Below are 25,480 nucleotides of genomic sequence, written 5' to 3'. Positions count from 1 at the left end.
ATACATCTATCTATATATCTAAAAAAAAACACCTTTGGCTGACATTACAGCTTTTGACTCTTTTCTGAAGTATTTAAAAGCTTTGCACACCTGGATTGTGCAATATTTTCCCATTATTCTTTACACAATTCTTCAAGTTCTGTCAAGTTGGATGTGGGATAACTGCTAAATGGTCATTTTCAAGACTTGCCATAGATTTTCAAGCAAGTTTAAGTCAAAACTAACTAGGCTACATGGAAACATGATGTCTCTTTGGTAGGCATCTCAGTGTATATATATATATATATATATATATATATACACTGAGATGCCTACCAAAGAGACTACCATTTTGAAACGGAGCCATTTGCTCATGCTCTGCTGCACAGTACACCAGGCACTGGGAGAGGAATTCACCTTTCAGCAGGACAATAACCCAAAACAGAAGGCCTTATATATATATATATATATATAAGGCCTTCTGTTTTGGGTTATTGTCCTGCTGAAAGGTGAATTCCTCTCCCAGTGCCTGGTGTACTGTGCAGCAGAGCATGAGCAAATGGCTCCGTTTCAAAATGGTAGTGATTAATTTAGTGATACCCGAGCCCTGCCCATACCCTAGTTATTGATTAAAAAAACAGGCTCTATGTATGATGTCGGGTCATGCAAGGCTTGGGTTGGGTTAGGAAGGACAACCATCTTTGTAGTGTCTGGGTCGTTTCATACAACATCCACTGATTAAGTGCTAACTTGAGCCTACTTAAAGGGATATTCAGTGTCTGCTTTTTATGTTTTACCCACCTACCAATCTGTATGAAGCGAGGCACTGGAAAAGCTCCCTGGTATTATAGATTAAATCTGTGCTGGAAATTCAAAACACGACTTAGGGACCTTACAGATGCTTTATAAATGGGGTCCAGGGGAAGTCATTAAACATTTTTGGGTTGCCATAACAAAGGGGGTGAATACTTATACAACCAAGATATTGAAGTTGTTAATTTTTATTAATTTGTTAGCATTCATATAATTTAATTTTCACTTTGACACTGACATTTTCACTTTGAAATATTTGTGTAGACAATAGAAAAAAAATCACAATTAAATCAATTTCAGTCACACTTTGTAACAGAGGGATAAATACTTGGGCACTATCATGCTCATGAGACCACTTGTCTTGTCAAACCATGCTGTAAGTCAGTTTTTTTGGCAGTGTCTCATGGGATCTTTCTCTTGAGAATAGTCCCGTTAGCAGACATATATAGGACACAGGCTACATTTTGGCTGAAGTCCTATAGACTCTTGCTGAATACTAATAAAAACCATTTCTCTTGTCAAACCATGATGTCAGCAAGAGCTCTTTGGCAGTCTGTCTAATGGGAACTAGCCCGTTCTCTATGTGCATCTCAATAGTCTAAAGTCTCACTCACCTATTTAAACCACATCATACTCAATGATCTGAAAACACAAATTAGGTGAAAGACTATGGAGGATGCCAACTGGGGATTTATATTTCACCTGTCCAGTCAATTCAAGTAAGTAACGGTAAAGGGACAGATGGGGAAGCCACTTTTTGCCCTTGGGAAACCTACCGTTGAGGATATCCCCATCCACCAGACGTCTCCTGTCTGGGATGCCGTGGCAGATGACCTCATTGACTGACGTGCAGCAGGACTTGGGAAAGTTGTAGTAGTTGAGAGGGGAGGGGTAACAGTTTCTGGCTGTGCAGGCCTGGAGGAAGGAAGTACTTACACGTCAACGTTCAAGACGAGGGAGAGAGGAGGAAAGAGTGAAAAAGGAAGAGAGCGACAGGAGAAAGTGAGTGGATGGGAAAGAGGGAAAAGGAGGCTAGTGTCTTTACCAGGTGCACAGTGTGGTCAATCTCTTCCGTGGTCATGCCAGGTTTCACCATCAGGGCGGCAATGTCAAGCACCTCTCGGGCCAGCTACAAAAGACAGAAATAAGCTTTGCATTTCAAAACCACTGTTTTTAAAACTGTTTGAGTATGTTATTAACTGCAAAGGCGAAAGATTAAAAAACAATTGAATAATTTACCGTAGACACAACTCTCATGCCTTCAATGTCTTCGGCAGGAAGGATCTTGATCTGTGAAGTGCCCTTCAAAGACTGCTCCGACTCAGACATGCCTTAAAAAAAAAACAAGCGAAAAGAATAGGCATACTGGCCTCATTTTAACATCACTATTGTATCCATACACCAACTCACCCTGATCAGCTTTCCATTAAACTGAGTCAACGAACATCACTCAGCCCAGTCCGACTTTCACGCAAAACGGACTACAAGTCTACTGACTCAACCACTTCATGCATCTGCTCAAAAAAGTAGTTATGCTACTGGAAAGAGCTTAAAAGGGATACTTCGGTAAATGAGGCCCTTTGTCTACTTCCCCATATTCCATTGAACTAGTGGATATCATTTTTGCGTCTCCAGTATGAAGGAAGTTCGAGGTAGTTTGCAAGGCAATGCTAACTAGCGTTAGCGCAACGACTGGAAGTCTATGGTATCTACTAGCATAGACTTACAACAATAAAATATCAGAATTGGGCTGCCTATGTAAAACGCAACTTTTGAAGCCCACATCCTCACAGAATAGATTCACTCCATTAAATTAAAGTAGACACCAAACGTCCTCACCTAACCTGGCTATATGAAAGAAAAATAATACACTATATCACAGCACGTCACAAGGATGCAGTTCTACACAAGTCGACCAAGGGGCATGATAATATTGATCTGCAGACTTCCTGAAGCCGCCTCAATTCTGCAGCGCTCCAAATCAACCTCTGCCCCTTACACTAAAAACCTGTAGAGCTGAAAGGATCCTTATCCAGCTGGGTGGAATTCCCTATATTGTTTACTCCTATGGAAATATTTCAGAGCTACATAATTCTATGGCATGGGGGCCTTTTTATTGACATAGGCATACAGTTATTCTGGTTGAGCCACATGGTTAGACTATTTTCATTGAAAAGGCCCATGTCATTCTTCTTGTACAGTTTTTATCTGGTTATCAGATCACAACACCAAACAATGTTTACATACAATGTATAGACCACAGCACTGACATGAGCGTCATAATCGGTGTAGGCAACATCACTGAAGCATGAGCCACAACCACATCAGTATGTTTATCAACCACTTAGCAGAGACAACACAATTACTATACAAAACCCCCATCACTATGATAAAATACAGACCATAGCTCAAATGCAGCAGCAAAAGATGAATGAAAACAATGCCATGCAGAAACACAATATCTTTGACCATGGTTCCGTTTCCTGCCTGGTGTTCGCAGATGGAGACAAACAAAATAAACATACAACAAGAGGAGCGACAGTGTGTGGTTATGTGCTGCACAGATGGGGGGGGGGAATAAGGGATTGTTGTGGGTGGGGTAGGACGTACCTGCCATAAGACCCACTTCTGCTGCTGAAGTGATGAGTAGAAAAGAGCTTCAGACACCTACCTCTCCCACTCAAACATGCGAGCACACATACACCCCCTCTTAAACTCACAAACACTCAAAAGCACTTGCATACATAGCCAGACAAGTGGGAATGACCATGGGATCGACCAAGACGAATACGCTTTTTTCAGAAGGTAGCAAATGTATAAAGGAATGCCATTGTTTAAGCTAGTTTGTCTACAGATTAAGCAGAGGTAAAACGTTATTATAGGGTAAAGTTCTCGTTTAATGGATTGAGTAGGAGAATTTAACTGGACAGAGTTCAAGTGCTGTAGACCCAAAACCTTGCTAAGAAGCTAGCAAAAAGACAAAAGGCACCTGCTACAACAGCCATCTACTGTAACATACACAAAGAAATTCATCCCGTTTACTTGTTTGCTGAGATGAAATATTAATGTGCATGTGTACAATACTGAGTTGCAGTTCAACAATGGGTTGTTTGTACTCTGAACCAACAGAGAAAGCCTAGGGGTAAATCAATTATGCCATCTCACTAGCCAGGGTCACACCGTAGACTAGACTCAGGACGACAGGAAGCGATTTGATGCCATTAACAATGAACAGCACTGTGGCAGACTCAAACCAAATTGTATTGCTCGCATAGGTGTAGCAATATGCTTCTGTTCCTAGCTCCAACAGACTGTCTGGCGATTAATTCTGGGAAAGGACAGCAAAGCAAATCGACAGTTGTGCTGCTTATGGTTATATTTAACCCAGCCAAGCTGTATGAGGTCTAGATTTTTACATTTCGAAGTGCCCAGAAATCTAGGTTACATTCTAATTTTGAGAACACTGCAATGCAGAGATCATCAGAACTGGGAAGTGACTGATGTGAAATGGATTATGAGTAAAGTTATTAATTCACGAAAACACGCACGCTTAGTGCTGGCTAACTGAATGGTCAAATATATGTTATGCAGTAGTTGGCCGGAGTCACCATTCCAATCAGATTCCATACATAGTCATTTCTATTTATGGAAGTTTGCATGGTTGCCTAGCAACATTTTGCCAGGATCATTTGGCTATGGAGGAAAATGTTCAAGCCCCTTGCCATCCAGAGAAACTGAACTGGAATTCACTGTGCACTAGCTACTACTTACTTACTCTCAGACTTCGCTGCTTCAGTAGAGAAATACATAAACTATTGTTTGGGGTCACTTAGAAATGCCCTTGTTTTTTAAAGAAAAGCCATTTTTTTGTCCATTAAAATAACATAAAATTGATCAGAAACAGTTTAGACATTGTTAATGTAGTAAATTACTATTGTAGCTGGAAACAGCAGATTTTTTATGGAATATCTACATAGGCGTACAGTCCCATTATCAGCAACCTTCACTCCTGTGTTCCAATGGCATGTTGTTAGCTAATCCAAGTTTATCATTATAAATGACTAATTGATCATTATAAAACCCTTTTGCAATTTTGTTGAAAACTGTTGTACTGACTAAAGAAGCAATAAAACTGGCCTTCTTTAGACTAGTTGTGTATATGGAGCAAAAGTCATTTACAACATTAATAACGTCTACACTGTACATCTGATCAATTTGATGTTATTTTAATGGACAACATTTTTTGCTATTCTTTCAAAAACAAGGACATTTCGAAGTGATGCCAAACTTTTGAACGGTAGTGTAGGTATTGTAACACAAGTCGAAATGAGAGTACTTATTGCATCTTTAGAAAGGTTGTGGGATCATAGCTAAATTAATGCATGGAGTTCCCATCATATCATGTTCCAACATTGAAATCACCAGCAAAATGGCGCTCTTTTGGCTGGCCTTACACAATGTGGCTAGGGTTGCAAAGGTTCGGAAACTTTCTGGTCAATTTCAGGAATTTTGAGTACATTTTCCATGAGAAGTTAGAATGCACTGTGCATGCAGGAATTTAGCTTAAATTTAGCTTAAATTCATCAAAAACTTAGCTTATAACAGTGAACCTTTATTGTGGGATACACAAGGCAATGTCTTGTGTCATTTTGTTTAAACTATCCCCAATTCAATGGAATTGCAACCCTATACATGCACAGTGCATTCTTCTATCACAGCTGATTCTCAAGATCTTGCACACCAATGAGATGCTATTACGCCCACACTACTACACTGTCTGAGTCAAGGACTACATGCTTTCTGGTAAGTTTTGATTACAATACTGGGTGGGGTGAATATATTTTCTGACATACATTATTTTTTGTTAACTAGTAAATAGTAGCCTACAGCAAAGCGTGTTTAAATCATTTCTAACAATTCCTGCTAGTTAGTTTTTGCTACCATGTGGATTTTAGCTTGCTTGAGCCTGCTAACTGAGTGTTAATTCACCTGTTTCCATACATGTTCCATTTTAAAACATGTATCTTACAAAGGAGTTTAATCTAACTGCTTAACTATTTATCTGTACACAGAATTTTATTTTTATTTTTTTAACTCATTTTCTTCAAATCTTTACAGGAAAATGCCACGGGCACAATCTGATGTGTGGAGACATTTCACTGCAGCTAATGTAGAAGGAAAAGCTGTGTACCTTTGCAAATACTGTGCCAAATCATATGTGAAGAATGCAACAAAGATGCAGAATCATCTGGCCAAGTGCATAAAGTTCGCTAAGCGCTCACAACAAGCAACCTCTGACAAAAGTCCCTCTACTTCTATTTGAGGTGAAAATGATGAATCAGACACCTTATCGATAACAGCTCGTGGTCCTCCTGAAATCAGACTTTTTTTTGACTCAATGGAAGAACATGGTCAGAGAAATGCTGATGGATGTCTTGCTCGAGCTGTATATGCAACTGGTTCACCGCTGATGCTCACAGGCAACGTGTACTGGAAGAGATTTCTCAATGTTCTTCACCCAGCATACACCCCCCCATCCAGACATGCTTGATTTACTAATTTGCTGGATACAGAATTCAAAAGAGTTCAAATGAAGGTCAAGCAAGTCATAGAGAAAGCAGACTGTATTGCAATCATCTCTGATGGGTGGTTGAATGTTTGTGGGCAAGGAATAATGAACTACATCTCCTTGAATCTGAACCTCAAGGACATCATGGCACTGAAAACAATGAATACACTCTACAAGAGAGCCTTGGAAATGGTTAAGTATGTGAAGGGTCATCAAGTTATAGCAGCAATCTACCTCACCAAGCAAAGTGAGAATAATAATAGCCCCACATTGAAGCTGCCCAGCAACACCCGTTGGGGTGGTGTTATCATGTTTGATAGCCTCCTGGAGGGGAAGGAGTCTCTCCAAGAAATGGCCATATCACAGTCTGTCGATATGGACAAACCCATCAAGAGGATCCTCCTGGATGATGCATTTTGAGAGTGGTAAGCAGCCTGAAAGTCCTGAAACCAGTAGCAGTAGCCACTGCACGGATTGAGGAAGACAATGCCATCCTGTCTGATGTTCAGACTCTGCTTGCAGATGTAAGAAGAAATCCGTACTGCCCTGCCCACTTCACTGTTGCTCCAAGCAGAGGAAACTGCAGTTCTGAAATGCATCAAAAGGCGTGAAGATTTCTGCCTGAAGACCATACACGCCGCAGCGTACATGTTGGACCCAAAGTATGCTGGGAAGAGCATCCTGTCTGGTGCAGAGATCAACAAGGCCCATGGTGTCATCACTACTGTCTCTCACCCCCTTGGCCTGGACGAGAGCAAGGTTCTTGGCAGTCTGGCGAAGTACAGTTCCAGGCAAGGGCTTTGGGATGGAGATGCAATATGGCAGTCATGCCAACATATCTCATCAATCACCTGGTGGAAGAGACTTTGTGCATCTGAGGCTCTTTCCCTTGTTTCCTCCATCATCCTCAAAATCCCACCCCCTCAGAGCGCAACTGGTCCTTGTTTGGGAACACACACACCAAAGCACGCAACAGGGTGAACAATATAAGGGTTGAACAATTGGTGGCCATCCGGGCAAATGAGGCTTTCTGAGCCTGACAACGAGCCATCCTCAACAAGGTTGGAAAATGACAGTGAAGATGAGGCCTCAGAGTCTGATGTCCAAGAGGTGGACATTGAGGAGGTCCAGGGAGAAGACATGGAAGCCTGAGAAGACAACCAAAGCGTTAGCTTCTCGACTATCATTTTACAGATGTTGAAAACTTTTTTGGGACATGCGATGGATCATTCAATATTCCCTTTTGTTGTTCAGGGAAATCATCCCATGTCAAGAGCCAACTCAATTAATTAAAGTTCAATTCGGAACTAAATTGCTATTGTGAGGATTTAATCATGTGCAATTGTTATAAGGTAAAAGTTATGTTGTCGTCTTCATATGATAAATATATCTAATGCAACACACATCTACATTTAAAAGGTATTAATATTAATTGCTGTATATTCCTGTTAATTCCCATGGAAAGTTTCTACCTCTGAATAAAATGTGCAACCCTAGATGGGGCTGCAACTAAAATGTCAGACTGATCTGATGACGAAGGCCTAATTAAACTGATGTTCAACTTCAATTCACTGGCGCTATGAAGAATAGTTTAGCCATTAATAGCCTAATATATACTTTTGGTGAATTTAGGCAGATAGATTTCCAAGAGATAGCCTACGCGCGTGGTTCTGACTGTCTGTCTGCCCCTCTCCTTTGCTCCTCTTTCTCTTCGCTATGAAAAACGCTAATGTGTGTTCGGGCTGTTGCGTGTAGTATAGCTCAGTGCATTAGAAGCACAATTTCTAATTTATTTGCATTGGTTTTAACTTACACTTGTATGTTGACTTCTCTATTGATGTTGTTTAAGTTTTCGCAGACTTTTCTTAGCGGGTGTACAATCGTTGTAAACGGAATTATGGGGAGTTTCAGGCCCCGGAGTGAACATAATTGCACACTCGCAAAGCCAACTAAAAACAAGGACTGAGGGGCTTACGTTGCAAATTTCCCTTGCTTGGCTAATCATTTGGATCACCGTCCAAGATGGCGATGGGGATTCCCCGTAATGCGAGGGTGTGTATTAAGTATTTGGACCGCAGCCCCAGAAATGGGAGTCAAGGAATCTATTATTTTGGAGTCGAATCCACACCCTGAATCAGCAGTCAGATGGTGCGTTCGTAAAATTCACTCTGATTTCAGAGGACTCGTGTTTGAGTGTAGAATAGTTTATGAATTTACGAACACGCAACACCCATTGTTGACTGGTGTCAGTAAATGTCCGCAAAAAAAACATTGTTTCCAGCAGCACAGTTAGTCACCAACATTCTAGATAACATTAAAACAGCCTAATCAGCTATGGTGGTCAAAGTGATGTGTTCTCTCATTTGTGTCTCGAAGTAGCTAGCAAGCTACTTAATGTTAGCTTGGGTGCTTGACCGCCATTGTGATATCAGAACGCTCAGATCAACCCTACTCCTCAGCCAGAGCATCCAGTGTGCGCTCTAAACGCTCCTAGAACCAAACACTATGAATTTATGGACAGAATGGATGCTCAGCCTAGAGGTTCCCATGGTTACACCATGAATAACCAGCTTTAGTGGAATCTAGTAACCCATTTTCTATGACTGATATTGTATGTCAGGTGAGATGTTAAACATAGAAACAATACTTTTCTGGGAAGCGTTGTTCCGGTCTTTTTTGATACTAGATCATGAAAAACGGTTTGGCACTAGATTTGTCTTTACTTTGGGCACTTCTGTCAAATGTGTCTCACGGAACAAGTCTGTTAATCAGCGCAGCCGACCTCTTATTAAAGTGCGCACTGTGCTTTCTCCACTTACTGGGAGTCTAGGCTGCATCATGTTAGCTCCCCACTCATGCCGCACTGAAGTTAACACACTTGAATAATGCAACACTGCATGTAGAAATGTTGAAACTGTTAATTACTGTTCGCAAAACAATGTTCATACAAGCTTGAACACTTTACAACGCAAGAAGATATCAGTAGCTTCCAGCTTTATAGGCAGACTTTGCCTGTAGGCAGACTGTGCCATCAGAGACTCTAGGTTCGCGCCCAGGCTCTGTCGCAGCCGGCCGCGACCGGGAGGTCCGTGGGGCGACGCACAATTGGCCTAGCGTCGTCCGGGTTAGGGAGGGTTTGGCAGGTAGGGATGTCCTTGTCTCATCGCGCACCAGCGACTCCTGTGGGGGGCCAGGACGCGCACTAACCAAGGTTGCCAGGTGCACGGTGTTTCCTCCGACACATTGGTGCGGCTGGCTTCCGGGTTGGATGCGCGTTGTGGTAAGAAGCAGTGCAGCTTGGTTGGGTTGTGTATCGGAGGACGCATGACTTTCAACCTTCGTCTCTCCCGAGCCCGTACGGGAGTTGTAGCGATGAGACAAGATAGTAGCTACTAAAACAATTGGATACCACGAAATTGGGGAGAAAAAGGGGTTAAAAATAAAATTAAAAAATAAACTTCTACGCAAATATTGTTGATAAAAATAAGTCACAAATCGAAGGGAAACATTGTCATCTGTAACCCCCAGCACAAGCTCAATAACGCAATGCATGCACAGTCCTATTGAATATGCATTCACCTGTATATAGGCTACATACATCTTGATAAGAGATATACCATCTTGTTAGATTGGTAAAAACAAAGTACAATTAATTGTATGAATGTATAATTGTTCCATGGCTGTCTGAAAAATGTTGACGTAAAAAAAACATTGAATGTAATGATATTGGGGCAGCAGGTAGCCTAGTGGTTAGAGCGTTGGGCCAGTAACCCGAAAGATTGCTGGATCGAATCCCTGAGTTGACAAGGTAAAAATCGGTCGTTCTGCCCCTGAACAAGGCAGCGAACCCACTGTTCCCCGGTAGGTCACCCATGGTATCATTTTTTGTTTCGAGTATTGTGATGGTATTGAGTATTGTGATACAAAACCTGGTATCGAAGTCAAAATGATGGTTTCACGACAACACTTTCTAGGTATAGTACTGGGTATTGACTAGAGGTCGACCGATTAATCGGCATGGCCGGTTAATTAGGGCCGATTTCACGTTTCCATAACAATCAGTAATCAGCATTTTTGGATGCCGATTATGGCAGATTACATTGCATTCCACGAGGAAACTGCGTGGCAGGCTGACAACCTGTTACGCGAGTGCAGCAAGGAGCCAAGGTAGGTTGCTAGCTAGCATTAAACTTATCTTATGAAAACAATCAATCTTAACAGAATCACTAGTTAACTACACATAGTTGATATTACTAGGTTAACTAGCTTGTCCTGCATATTATCAATGCGGTGCCTGTTAATTTATCATCGAATCACAGCCTACTTCGCCAAACGGGGGATGATTTAACAAAGGCACATTCACAAAAAAAGCACAATCATTGCGTGAATGTACCCAACCATAAACATCTTTTGCCTTTCTTAAAATCAATACACAGAAGTATCGTTTTTTAAACCTGCATATTTAGTTAAGAAAATCATGTTAGCGGGCAATATTAACTAGGGAAATTGCGTCACTTCTCTTGAATTTATTGTACGCAGAGTCAGGGTATATGCAACAGTTTGGGCCGCCTGGCTCGTTACTAACTAATTTTGCCAGAATTTTACAAAATTATGACATAACATTGAAGGTTGTGCAATGTAACAGCAATATTTAGACTTCGGGTTGACACCCGTTTGACAAAATACGGAACGGTTCCGTATTTCACTGAAAGAATACTAGTTCTATTTTCTAAATTATAGTTTCCGGATTTGACCATATTAATGACCAAAGGCTCGTATTTCTGTGTTCATTATAATTAACTATGATTTGATAGAGCAGTCTGACTGAGTGGTGGTAGGAAGCAGCAGGCTCGTAATGTTTGAATGAATGCTTACTGTGTTTGCCAGCAGCTCTTAGCAATGCTTGATCACAGCTCTGTTTATGACTTCAAGCATATCAACTCCTGAGATTAGGCTGGCAATATTAAAGTGCCTATTAGAACATCCAATAGTCAAAGGTATATGAAATACAAATGGTAGAGAGAAATAGTTGACACGTCATAATTCCTATAATAACAGCAGCCTAACATTTCTTTACTGGGAATATTGAACCACCAGCTTTCATATGTTCTGAGCAAGGAACTTAAACGTTAGCTTTTTTACATGGCACATATTGATTGCACTTTTACTTTCTTCTCCAACACGGTTTTTGAAATATTTCAACCAAATTGAGCATGTTTCATTATTTATTTGAGACTAAATTGATTTTATGTATATATGCAGTTAAAATAAGTGTTCATTGTTCATTCAGTATTGTTGTAATTGTCATTATTTCTAATATATATAAAAAAATTGGCCGATTAATTGGTATCGGCATATTTGGTCCTCCAATATTCGGTATCGGCGTTGAAAAATCATAATCGGCTGACCTCTAATATTGACAGTGTAAATTTGACTTGGATAAAGTGTAAATGTTTCAATATCAACACAACTCACAACAAATAATACTAGCTTTGGGAAGATTTTCCAAATAGACACCAAAGGATTTCATAACAATTAAAAGCAACTGAAGGCTGTTTCAGTCTAAGAGGTGTAGCGTTACCTAGTGGATGATCAGCATAGTCAGGTCTTTGGATGTCACTGGGGACAGTCCTCATCGGAGTCTACATGGGGGAACCAATGACAACAGAGATTGATTATATGGAGCTCACAGAAGCAACCAACAAGAAGAGCGATTACAGACATGATTACACAGCTCCCGGGAGCTAATGAGTAAACTTACACAAAGCTTGTGTGGTTTACATCTATTAATCATGTTATGTGGACATTAGATGAACTACTATGTAGCCAAGAAAAAAATATCCTACATAAAAGCTCATATCAGCACATTAGCACCATTTAGAAATGTACCAGAAAGGTGTTCTTACGAGTGGGTAGTGAGGGCGTAGTCTGCCCGTGTAGCGGTAGCCAGGCCATGGGTCTGTGTTGGTGTCGGTCTCCACGCAGTTCTTTGCCTCATCCTGGTTATCCTCCTCTGCAAAAACAATGTAATTTAGGTCATCTGATTTGGCACCATTGTGAAAGATCACAGTTAGTCTTGAGTGTATACGTGAACATCTAAGGCAGGGGTGGGCACGCTTAGCCTACGAGGGCCAAGTGTGGGTACACGTTTTTGTTCCAGCCAAGCAGTAAAATGCCCAAATCTACTAACAAAATAAATAATTGCCTTTAATGGTGACATTGTTTAGTTCAATCAGTTGTGTTGCTGCCCTCTCAGGTTGTCCGCCCCTGCTCTAATGGCTTGTACTGATTGCAGTGTATCATCCATTTTGAATGGCTACACCATTGCTCTATTCCACCATAAAAAATAGAGGATGGAAAAGTTTGGGCAATTATGTGGGCTTTCACCTATTCTATGCTTTCAGATGATATGTAAGAATGGGAACAATGACAAACGCCATGAAGGGACATTTCTGTCTATTTGAAAAATGATTTGGAAGGGAGTAAGCCTATGTGATAGAATATTGCTGAGGATACATACTTGCTTTTTTGTGCAGCTGCTTGTGAGTGGCCCAGCTCCCTTTGAAGCACTCCTGAATGAGAGGACATGGGGAGAGAAATACATGACTCAGTACACCAGGGGTGTACAGGTGTTAATGGCAGCAGTGTCTGCTGATTGTTGGTTTTTCACTGGCCCTAATTGCGGAATCAATTCCTCATCAATTCCTCTAATTAACTGGGAGTTGTGCATCCCTGCTCAATATTAAAGGCAGATGGAGTGAAACCAATGAGCTCTGAATTTCACACATGACATAAGCCACTTTAGTTTCCAACAGTGTCATTGAGGAACGCTGCCATTTAGGCTAGTCGAACTGGTAAGACATACAAGGCTAAGATATAACTTTCTTTCAAAACTAGGTCAATGGCCATTTGACCATGACTAATCTCTTGGTTGTTCAATGAATGGATTTTTTTTATGACCAATAGAATAAGGAGAGAGTAGTGGGGTTAAAATATCCCTTGGAATGCAACTAGCCTCATGGCTCTGGGTGGGATAGAGGCCCTGACAGAGCTACCTGTGTGGAACGTCGCAGCAGATCCACCTACCCATCTGTATCAGACAAAAATGAATCTAGGCCTACACTGCCAGAGAAGTTTAAGCTTAAAACTAATTACACTGCCTTTTATCCTTATCTCTAGTGGTACACAGCTAAACTGCCACTTGGCCCCTGCATCCTTGGCAATTTCAATGATCGTATCCCATTCTAACATACCCTTAGTTACCCATTGGTAATGGTATGCATTCATTTAACGTTCAAAGTTGCTCAACGTTTCACACAAGCAAGCCACAGGTGGTTTACAGCCAGGCCAGGGGCAGATAAATCAAATGAATGAATATAGCTAGTTAACGTCACATCAGCGTGTTGAACGCATGCCTCAGTTAGCCTAACTTGCTCAATGACATTGTTTGTTAAAATGAATTAAATGGTTAAATAGCCAAACAAGGAAGAGCTATCTAGCCAGCTAACGTTAATTTGCTAGACTTCGCAAACTTGATGTTCAGATGAACAAACACAGACTTAACGTTAGCTAGTAGCTAGCTAGCAACTAACTTACTAGTAAACCCATAAAGACAACTTTAACAAGCATTTTTCATACATGATTATAACATTAGTTGTTGACCTCCTAGATAATCTATTTGCAAACCGTTACTTTTTAGCTAACGTTAGGGTTTTATGCAGAAAATTGTTTGTAAGTTAGCTTCATGTGCTAGGCTAGCTAAAGGGGTGTGTGAGGAAACTCAATCAGGGCCGTTATGTTACCTCGTGATGAATTATGTATTGCTGGGCCGCTGTGTATCATGTCAGACCCCTCTCTAACTGAATGAATTAGAAAATGAATGTTACCTGAGAGCAGAAGTATGAGCCTTGGATCCCGAGCTTGATGCAGGTTGGACATTGAAGTTTGGCCTTGCTGCTACAGCCTTCAGTTTCGCATTCCCGAGCCTCGATAGCCGCCATGCCTGCAGTCTGGAGGGGTGGAGACTGGGGAGTGGACTGGACGATCTGTCAGCTGGAGAGAACCTCGCGAGCGCTGCCTGTGCACATAATTATGAGAAATTCAACATGTAGTTCTGACCTTGGCTAGCTATTTTATATGCTGAAATAAAGTATATTTGTGTGTTCACCATAAAAAATAGTTAGCGTTTACAATACGATTGTGTATTGACAGTGCGCACGAGTAATAGCATATCTGATTAGTTTACACAATACAATTATATTTATATTACATTTTTTTATCCACCTCTTTTATGACTATTATTACGTGTTTAATTGACAATTACACTAATAAAATGTAGGCAAATAATATTTAAATTACTTATTTCAATAAACTTTTTTTTTTAACCTATGCCCAAAGAGGACCTGTCACGTTGAACGGGGTGGATTCACTAGGAACCAAATAGAACTAAACGGAACGAACCCGGGAGGGAGCTACCTGAATTCATTCAAAAGAAACTATCGCTTTCGTTGCAAAACGAAACTGTTTGCAACTGTTTGGACTAATGATTACACCCCAAGTCAGTCCAATGAATGTCAACGTTTACGCGAAGAATCATAAGATGGCGACCGCGGAACCGGTGAGTACCTTTACCGGCCAAAATATTTAATGAAGTTGGAATCCGTTTCCTAAAAATATACACTAATACTCCAAATATGGTATTAGTAGCTGAAATCTAATAACTTAGAATTAAATGCATGTTTATGGTCATATTTTCGGTTGTAGAAACTTTTTGTGCCACGACCCAAGAAGCATGGCAAAGTGAGAGGGGAATGTTCGCTAGGTTATGTGAATAGCCTTAATAATAGCTAGTATCTGGCTTGCTACCAAGCTCGGTAAACGGTGTGACAGCTGTTAAATATGCTCGGTCATAAATGTTTTAATAAAATAAGTAGTGCACTAAACATGGTATAACTCGCTAGGTAGTTGTCAGCTTGTGCTTTCTTGGGACTTTTTATCCCACTTCAGGCTAGCTATCTCTAGCTGGTTTCCTAATAAAATCACAGTGCGCTATACAGGTAATATACAACTGGTGGGTCTAATCCTGAATGCTGATTGATTAAAAACGCATTCCAGCCGGTGTCTATTCCACAAGTTACCACCGGCTAAATCTATGACCTTAAAATGCCTATTTACTCTGATCCATCTGACTGGGCAATTCACTGTCTCGTCAGCCCAGCCAGGAAAATTATAAACTTGATATCCACTATAAAAAGCATCTTGACATTATCTCACATTGCTTTTAGACTAACATTTAGTTTAACAGCAGAGATTTGTATAAACGTTGCTGTCTGTCTCTCCGACATTTGCAACATTGTTTCAATAGTCAAATTAGATCTCCAATTGCCCCATCGTAGGCTGGACACATGACATTTAACAATGCTTTTTTTCTGATTAAAAGCTTTTTCATTGCATCCGCCGTGGAGCCCAGTTTAATAATATTACCATATGTCCCAGCTGCTTGCGGTAGTTTAAGTAATCACGAAAAAACAGGCCTTATTTTAGGGCATTTTAGCCTTCCGAACGTTCTATTCCCTGCCTTTTGTTCTACGTCACAATATGTGCGTTGCCATTTTTGGCAATGAGACCTGTCCAGTGATGCCAGTTTAGCAATTTTCAGACTACCCTGGCAACTTTTTTTTTCATTCAGCACCTAGCAACAAATTTAGCTACTTTTAAAAATGTATTTGCAACTTTTGAAAAGTGACTCAAACGCTAAAATGCACGCATTTCCCCTCTAAATGACAAACCACTTTCTGTCACAACACACGTGCCTGTCTGCAAAAGTGCATTGTGAGTGACGTCAGCAGCAGGCGCTCAGCTCGTGCACAGGCAGCAGCAGGACAGCAGCAATTTCAGCAAATTGCAAATCATGACGAGCCAAACCCAATTAATATAGTTGGTCACGAAAGTTTGATCTTGAACAGAACTTACAACATCAATCAACAAGTTTCAATCAAAATTGTACAGAAAAAAGTGGGAGTCTGTACCTGAACAAATCAAATCATATTTTTCGCTGAGATGGCCAGTCAATTTGAGTAACGTTATTGTGTATTCTACGTAATGACGCAGTTTAAGTTATCACGCAATGACATCACAACGTCTTTTAGCAACAAATCAACCTGCCTCTAGCAACTTACCCAGAAAATTAGTTGGCAACACTGGTTGGCTGACTGCAGCAGCAGTAGTATGTGTTCGACGAGACAAACCCAATGAATATAGTTGGTCACGAATGTTTGATCTTGAACAGAACTTACAACATCAATAATGTCTCAATCAAAATTGTACAGCCAGAAGTATAGAAGAGTGGGAGTCTGCACCTGAATTTAAAGGGTGGCTGAAGCCAGTAATTGGGGATGATTGTCGAGCATACTGTGCGTACTGCAAATCAGATATCCTTGCAAAAATGTATGACATCAATAAACATTGTGCTACTGCAAAGCATATAAATAAATAAATCAAAACCGTACAACCCCACAACACAGTCTACATTACCACAGTTGGTTAAGAAAGTGGATAACTGCAAAAGCGTAGAAGCTACTATGGCAATGGCCATTGCGGAGCATTGTTCCCTGCTAGCATGCAACCATTTAGGTATGGCTTGCAAAGCTGCCTTTTCAGATTCTATGACAGCAACAAACTTCCAAATGCACCGCAGCAAGTGCACAGAAATGATTAGGGGAGTACTGGCTCCTTATTTTCTCAAAAGGGTAACATCAGATTTGGGGGATGAGAAGTTCAGTCTTCTTTTGGATGAGTACACTGATGTCAGTGTCTCGAAATACCTGGGTGTGGTGATTTGGTATTTCAGAGCTAAAGAAATAACCATTGTGTCCACATTTTTCGGGTTGGTTGAATTGGATGGGGTGAAGCCAGATCAATAGCAAAGGCGGTAGTTGAGTTTCTTGAGAAGTGTAACCTTAAAAAAGAGAATCTTCAGGGTATTGGCACTGACAATGCGTCCGTGATGACTGGGGTGCACAACAGGGTTCACAAGATTTAAAGGAAGAATGTGCATTGCCCAATTTGGTACTCATCAGCTGTGTGTGCCAGTCTTTACAATTGGCTGTCAGTGCAGTATCCAAAGAAACCATCCCTAGGAGTGTTGATTACTTAATCAGGGAAACCTACATCTGGTTTTCGATTTCCCAAAAATGGTGCGAGGCATACAAAGCAGCGTGTGCCACCATTTAATTGTGGCCAGAAACCCCTGCAGAGCACCAAAGTGTGTGCCACACGTTGGCTATCGATTGAGCCAGTGGGAAGAACTGAAACTCCACTTTGAGTTGACCAAGGCCAGTGAGCATTACTACATGGCGTATGTGCTCCACCACATGGACAAGACCAACTATGTCTATCTGACATGCTTGAAATCAATCCTGTCCGAAGTACAAGTTGCAGTGAAGTCAGTTGAGGGAGAACAAACAGATCCTGTCAAGCTTTTGGACAGTCTGGTACACCTCTTAACATAAATTTTCAGCAGAGTAGTCAACCCTATGGCAAAAATTGCGGTCCTGAAGGATGCCATTGATGGACATCTCAGTCCATCACCATACCTTGGGTACCTTTTCGAGAGCACGGTGTACCAACTCAGTCTTGCGCCAGAGGACGAAAAGGTCATTCGGAGACAGTGCATCAACTACATTGTTGCTTTAAGCAAGGAGCTGCAAGCAAGGCTCCCAGACAACCTAGACGCCTTGCAAAACATGGCCTTGTTCAGTGTTAAGGAAACGGCAAAGCACAATAAAGGCACCACTGAAATTATTAAAGTAGCTGAGCTACTGGGGTACCAGCCCCCAAAAATTGATACAATTGTTTCCCAAATCTTTATATATATATATATATATATTTTTTTTTTTACTAGGCAAGTCAGTTAAGAACAAATTCTTATTTTCAATGACGGGCCAGGAACAGTGGGTTAACTTCACTAGGGTATGGGGCAGCATTCAGAATTTTGGATGAAATGCGTGCCCAAATTAAACTGCCTGCTACTTAGGCCCAGAAGCTAGGATATGCATATAATTAGTAGATTTGGGTAGAAAACACTTTAAAGTTTCCACAACTGTTAAAATAATGTCTGTGAGTATAAGAGAACTGATATGGCAGACGAAAACCTGAGGAAAATCCAACCAGAAAGTACTATTATTTTGAAAGGCTGTTTTTCCATTGAAAGCCTATCCACTATACAAAGACTTAGGACCCAGTTCACGATATCTATGGCTTCCTCTACACGTGGCCAGTCTTCAGGCATTGTTTCAGGCTTTTACTCTGAAAAATGAGGGAGATACAGCACTTTCAATGAGAGGCCAGTGTAAAATTCCCGCCATGAGTCCTGCGCATGATTGGGAGCGCGCATTTCTTGTTTCTCCTTTTCTATTGACAAAGCTTTTGTCCGGTTGAAATATTATTTATGACAAAAACAACCTGAGGATTGATTTGAAACATCGTTTAACATGTTTCTACTAACTTTTATTGTACTTTTTTGACTTTTCATCTTGATGTTGAGAGTGCGCATATTGTGCCTTTGGATTTCTGAACTAAACGCACCAACTAAACTGAGGTTTTTGGACATAAAGAGGGACCTTATCGAACAAAACAAACATCTATTGTATAACATGGAGACCTGGGAGTGCCACCAGATCAAGATCATCAAAGGTAAGTGGTTAATTTTAATGCTTTTTTGAGCCCTCTCCTTGACTGGAAAATGGCTGTATGGTTTTTGTGGCTAGGCGCAGACCTAACATAATCGCGTTGTGTGCTTTTGCCGTAAAGCCTTTTTGAAATCTAACACAGCAGTTGCATTAACTTCTTTGGGGTACCCTCCTTCTTCTCAATTTCCGCCTAAAGACGTACCCTAATCTAACTGCCTGTAGCTCAGGCCCAGAAGCAAGGATATGCATATTCTTGGTATCATTGTTTTTTTTACCTTTATTTTACTAGGCAAGTCAGTTAAGAACAAATTCTTATTTTCAATCACGGCCTAGGAACAGTGGGTTAACTGCCTGTTCAGGGGCAGAACGACAGATTTTTACCTTGTTCCGGTTACTAGTCCAACGCTCTAACCACTAGGCTACCCTGCCGCCCCAGAAACACTCCGAATTTTGTGGAAATGTGAATTGAATGAAGGAGAATATAACACAATAGATCTGGTAGAAGAAAATACAAATAAATAAACATACGTTTTTTGTTGTTGCTGCATCATCTTACAAATGACCAAGAACAGGCAAACATACAGATAGGATGCTGGGGATGATTTTAATGAAGAACATAAGATGGCAACAATAGCTGAGCAAAGTTTTAGACAGATAACTTCAAAAATGAGCGAGCTACATGACATTGAGCATGAAGTCATCCAGGTGTCCCCCACAAATGTAACCAAATGTACCCAAGTGGCCGAATTGGTACAGTGATACATTGTGAAGGAAAGAACTATATACATAAATGCTATTCTAACACACACCAAAATAATATATATATATATATATATATATATATATATATATATATATATATATATATATAAATAACAATTTACTCGCTTTCTCTATCAATTTCCTCTATAATTTGGCTTAAATCTGTATATCTAGACTTTGTTTTAGCTTTTTCTGATTTATTCGCCATAATTTGAACTCCAATGCGTAACACTTGTGGCTCCGTCAAGTAAGATTTGCAATGGCGAATGAACCTCTTTTACGCCAGAGTTTACGACAAAGGCTGGTCTTCGAACGTATAACCATTACATATTGCCGTTTACCTCAGCTCATTGGCTATCTTCCAAGCTAGATTTCAAGATGATCATTGGGCCAAAATACAGTCAATCAACGATAGACCGGTCCTACCATTGATGCGCAATGAGGTCATTGATTGGTGTCTTCAAATCGGTTTGTTTCGGTCAATACGTCCCGGGAAAATAACCATCACGTATAGTTGTGTTAGTAACAACCAGAGGATTGCAATGAAACCATTTGTTTAGTGTGTGTAATTACCACGAACGCTTCGTCCAAAGTTGAATGAGACGGAAATCACGACGCAAGCGGTTTACAAATGTTTCGACTTAGGCTATATAAATGGATGTTATCAAACAAAACGAACATTCACTGTGTAGTTCACTGTGTAGTCAGGACACTTGGCTTTGCCACCAGAGGAAGATCTTCAAAGGTAAGCAATTTATTTTATTGTTATTTCTGACTTTCGTGACTAATGCTTGGTTGGAAAATGCTAGTAATACTTGTGTGTGCGGGGAGCTGTCCTCAGAAAATCGCATGGTTTGCTTTCGCAGTAAAGCGTTTTTGAAATCTGACACAGCGGCTGGATTAAGATGTTTCTCTTTTAAATGATGTAAGATACATGTATTTACAAGAATGTTTACTATAACAAATGGTGTATTTAGAATGTTAGCTCTCTGCAGTTTCACCGGATGTTGGCCTGGTGGGACGTTAGCGTCTCACCTACCCTAGAGAGGTTAAGGAGAAGTTTATCTTTAAATGTATGTTAAACACTTGTATATTAGATCAATGTTTATGATGAGTATTTCTGTAATTTGATGTGGCTCTGCACTTTCACCGGATGTTTGTTTGAGACCATGCATTTCTGAACAAAACGCGCCAATGTAAACTGAGATTTTTTTATATAAATATGAACTTTATCGAACAAAACATACATGTATTGTGTAACATGAAGTCCTATGAGTGTCATCTGATGAAGATCATCAAAGGTTAGTGATTAATTTTATCTCTTTCTGCCTTTTGTGACTCCTCTCTTTGAAAAATGGCTGTTTTTCTGTGACTAGGTGCTGACCTAACATAATCGTTTGGTGTACTTTTGTCGTAAAGCCTTTTTGAAATCTGACACTGTTGTGGGATTAACAATACGTTTATCTTTAAAATGGTGTAAAATACTTGTATATTTGAGGAAATTTAATTATGAGATTTCTGTTGTTTGAATTTAGCGCCCTGCACTTTCACTGGCTGTTGTCATATCAATCCCGTTAGCGGGATGTCAGCTGTAAGAAGATAAACTAGTAATATCATCAACCATGTGTAGTTCACTAGTGATTATGTTAAGATTGTTTTTTATAAGATACGTTTATTGCTAGCACCTTACCTTGGCTCCTTGCTGCACTCGCATAACAGGTAGTCAGCCTGCCATGCAGTCTCCTCGTGGAGTGCAATGTAATCTGCCATGATCGGTGTCCAAAAATGCAGATTACCGATTGTTATGAAAACTTGAAGTCTGCCCTATTTAATCGGTCAACCTCTAATTGAAATGTCTTCGAACACGTGTGTAACGGAAGAACAATGGCAGAAAAATACTGTCAGCTTGAACTATGTTAAAACCGGTGAGGTGTGTATTTTCTATTTGTGAAATTATTTTGGTGTGATGTGTAAGTTAAGGGCTTTATGTTTCCAAATTTGTATTGCAAGTGAGCATTATAACGTTTCTAAACATTAAAACAGAGGGTCGGGATTGTAGTTCACATGGAGCCAGCTGTGGTCTATACCTTCAGCTAAGAACCCAAGAGGGGAAGCTTTAAGCCCCCTTTTGTTGTCCAGATCTAGATGATAGACAGTTCACCAACTTGCCCAATCATTATGGCTGGTGCAAAAGTTTATGCTTGTCCATATTTCCACCCTAGCAAAAACAAACAGTTTATTTCATTGATTTTAAATCATGTTGGACCATCTATGTGATTAGTGTCTATATAAAGTTTTTTTTTTTTATTACAATATGTTGCAAAAAAAACTTCCAACCGAGGTCATGAGGAAAAGCTTTCAAACATCACGTTTCATTGATTGTTACCTATACTCACTATCAACCCAGCTTTGTATAAAATAAACTACAAAAAAAACATGACAATGACCCAAGGCATGACAGTCCTGCAAGATCACGCTTCTTACTTCTTTCTAATTGTTTTCCACTAGGAGAAAAATTTAAATCCCCAACATGCTGAAGGAGGAGAAGAAGCAGAGACTGGTCAGGAGATAGTGAACCCTGAGAGCTATATCAAACACCCCCTCCAGAACAAGTAAGCTGACCCAGGCTACTGCTCTTTAAAAACCCTTGTTCATTACAGGCTGCTGCTCCGTGGTAAGGAAACTTTTCCTGCAAAAGGCCTCCGGGGAGTTGTTTTCTGTAAGAGTGGTGGGTATTCATCTGATGTAAAGTATTACATAGATCCCATCCGTTTGCAGTGTTGCACAGCTGCCAATGCAAAGCACCAATTCAATATTGTGTGTTACCACTTTGAGTTTGCGCCCCCCCAGGTCTCAGGCATGGTGAATTCACATTGGTAGTATCATGACCCAAACCTAAAGAGGTGACTTTGGCTTATGAGTGTTCATACCACCACAAGCTGAGGCTGTCTGTGTGTGATTACCAACCATGCATTGCCCTTTCTTATTGCAGTCAAGCGCAGTTGAACTGCCTAAGGATTTTACATTGAATGAATGTCACAAAGCAATGAACTGTGTCAATGTTTTCCCCATCATCCATAAGGTCCTAATTTGCTTTGAGGCTTATGGGCTGTTGATTACATTTGTTTAGCATGCGTTTAATTAGCCAGTGTTTACCTTATGTAAATCCCATTTCTGTTTTGGCCCAACAGATGGTCACTTTGGTTCTTCAAAAATGATAAGACCAAAACATGGCAGGCGAACCTCTGCCTCATCTCCACGTTTGACACTGTTGAAGATTTCTGGGCGTAAGAATCAATAAGACTAAAGTTGATCTTGTTTTGTGATGACAAGGGTTGAATTAATATGAAAAGGATGATTTGAGATTATACCAAAATTAGTCTTCATTCATCATCTTGATAGCATTCAGTTGTCAATAATACACTGCAATTGTCTATTGTACTTACGAAATTATCTTGTCATTTCAGTCTCTATAATCATATTCAGTTGTCAAGCAATCTGATATCTGGATGCGACTACTCTCTCTTTAAGGTAGGTTTGTTGCATTTCAAAAAGCAGACAAGGAACTAATTTTATTCCATGTTACTACATAGTATCTTTGCAACTTAATTAAGAATTGTACCTGGAAGAAAGTTGTTTAGGACTGTTCAGCCATGGCCTTGTTAATGCAAGTAAAGCTGTGTCTCTCCTCTGGTGTGACAGGATGGCATTGAGCCCATGTGGGAGGATGAGCGGAACAAGCGCGGAGGGCGCTGGCTGATCACTCTCAGCAAGCAGCAGAGGAGACAAGACCTGGACCGCTTCTGGCTAGAAACCGTGAGTTTGTGTGTGTGTGTGTGGGCGTGCAGACAATTTGGAATGAAATGCAACCTTGACCTTCTCCCTGTGTGGCTGGATTAAGGAATTCTGTGATGCCACTGAAATGTTAATGTGTGGATCCATATTTTTCCTGACACTTCACCTGTCCAGCTTCTCTGCCTTGTTGGGGAGACTTTTGATGACTATAGTGACGAAGTGTGCGGAGCAGTAGTCAATATTCGCTCGAAAGGAGACAAAATCGCCATCTGGACGGCAGACTTTGACAACAGGGAAGCCATAACACACATCGGGTAAGTTAGATCAATGTGAAGTCAATGTTTGTTAGTTATCACTCCAACTTTGATCAGGACTCGGGAAAATGTGCTGATTTACAAAAAAGTGTATAGTCTTGGTATTTGTAAATTATTTTGGGTTTGGTTAAATTACTAAGATCCAATACCAAAAAGTTTGTTGCTACCACCTCCCTTCAAATATGGCCATCTGTGTGACAACAGGAGAGTGTATAAGGAGCGCTTGGGAATCCCCATGAAGATGACCATTGGCTACCAGTCACACTCTGACACCTCCACCAAGAGCGGCTCGACCACCAAAAACAAGTTTGTGGTCTGAAAATGCTCCAGGCGCCTTGTCTATTACATTTTTTGGGGTCTACTACATTTCTTTGTGGGTGCATTTATTTACATAGCTACAATGACTGCGTGACACAATCTTGGAAAAACTCACGACTATATACAAAAACTTCTACAGAACCGTCCTGGACCTAAAATCAGGAAACACTTTCACAACACGGACACACTACTTTCTCTGGAAACCCACACACAAAGACACCTGCCATAGCCACACAGGTGAACATGCAAACCTCAAAACGCAAATGAATACCTTTCATAGAAATGTAAGATGTTCAGAGTGCTCTTATAAAGAAAATGATTTTGTTGATTTATTTAATGGCAGGGAATTAATTTGACATTTAAAAAGTCAACATTTCTCTGCCCTTATACAGCATTGTAATTGCTGTTATCCTTAATTATGTTACGCCGTTTTAATTTATTATACCAATTCGCTTTTTAGCTATTTTTAGAGTTGTTCTGTGCTATGGCCCTAAACTTCAAGTGGATGTAATCAAGACTTTTTGATCATGTCATGAATCAATTAGTCTGTGTTAACATGATTAAAACTTTGGGTTTGCAATTCAATAGCATCTGTTTTTATATTGTGGAGTACTTTTTGCAACTTTGTTATTTGTACATTTCTTGTTAGAAATGGTCTTACATTTGACTTACAGTGATGCTTTTTTTGCAAAGTTAACATTTTTTAGTGATTTGTTTTGATCTTCTGCCTGCAATGGAAACGGCACTAATGATTCTTTAAAGTTATTCTGTGACTTTGGATGATTTTTTATAATATTATATATAGTATGATATAATATATGCCATTTCAACCCCAGGAACCAACAGGAAATAATCTCTTTCTATGCCACTTGTAATTGCCATAGCTCTTTGGCCCCATCCAGAAACAACCATCCTGTAGCCCCTAGGGACTTCATGTAGAGCTGAATAATGTATAAAGCCATAAGAAATATTATAGTAGCTACACCTACAGTACCTACAGTATATCACCGGTTGCAGCATATCATGACAGCCTACAACAATGGCAACATATAACATTGTCATGTCACCAAATCAGAGCTTTCAAATACTTCCCATTTCATAAAAGTATGAGTTGCCATTATTTCAGGCATGTTTCATTCTTATTACTTACTTTTCATAACCGCTCTTCAACATTCATACAATATTTTATGAATTTGGTTATTTTATTTGCAATGCATTAATAAACTGAGTTTTACACTTGA

The 25,480-nt window shown here is 40.2% G+C and overlaps 2 protein-coding genes across 3 annotated transcripts in view; one reads left to right on the top strand and one right to left on the bottom strand.

Annotated features, from left to right (window-relative positions):
• The window catches only part of metap1 (methionyl aminopeptidase 1), an 18,402-nt gene extending 3,533 nt beyond the window's left edge, over positions 1–14,869 (bottom strand). Inside the window, exons 1-9 of one of the 2 annotated variants that reach the window (XM_036962981.2) lie at positions 14,747–14,858; positions 14,248–14,438; positions 12,882–12,933; positions 12,268–12,374; positions 11,943–12,003; positions 3,403–3,426; positions 2,032–2,123; positions 1,838–1,921; positions 1,569–1,707 (exon numbers count right to left, since the gene is read on the bottom strand). In XM_036962981.2, coding sequence (XP_036818876.1) covers positions 1,569–1,707; positions 1,838–1,921; positions 2,032–2,123; positions 3,403–3,426; positions 11,943–12,003; positions 12,268–12,374; positions 12,882–12,933; positions 14,248–14,361 — 673 coding nt within the window. In that variant the 5' untranslated portion in view covers positions 14,362–14,438; positions 14,747–14,858. Of the gene's footprint in view, positions 1–1,568; positions 1,708–1,837; positions 1,922–2,031; positions 2,124–3,402; positions 3,427–11,942; positions 12,004–12,267; positions 12,375–12,881; positions 12,934–14,247; positions 14,439–14,746 lie in introns of both variants that reach the window. The other variant, XM_090220984.1, reaches the window with a different exon arrangement.
• eif4eb (eukaryotic translation initiation factor 4eb) lies at positions 14,789–25,480 on the top strand. Its single transcript, XM_021585046.3, has 7 exons — positions 14,789–14,978; positions 22,321–22,424; positions 23,004–23,099; positions 23,280–23,343; positions 23,515–23,628; positions 23,782–23,921; positions 24,126–25,480. The coding sequence occupies exons 1-7, from the start codon at positions 14,904–14,906 to the stop codon at positions 24,238–24,240; spliced, it is 708 nt and encodes a 235-aa protein (XP_021440721.1). The 5' UTR covers positions 14,789–14,903; the 3' UTR covers positions 24,241–25,480.

The sequence above is a fragment of the Oncorhynchus mykiss genome, chromosome 25, assembly GCF_057628025.1.
Source record: "Oncorhynchus mykiss isolate SJ-2025 chromosome 25, ASM5762802v1, whole genome shotgun sequence".
NCBI classification, from domain to species: Eukaryota; Metazoa; Chordata; class Actinopteri; order Salmoniformes; family Salmonidae; genus Oncorhynchus; species Oncorhynchus mykiss.
This window is presented reverse-complemented; position numbering and strand designations above follow the sequence as displayed.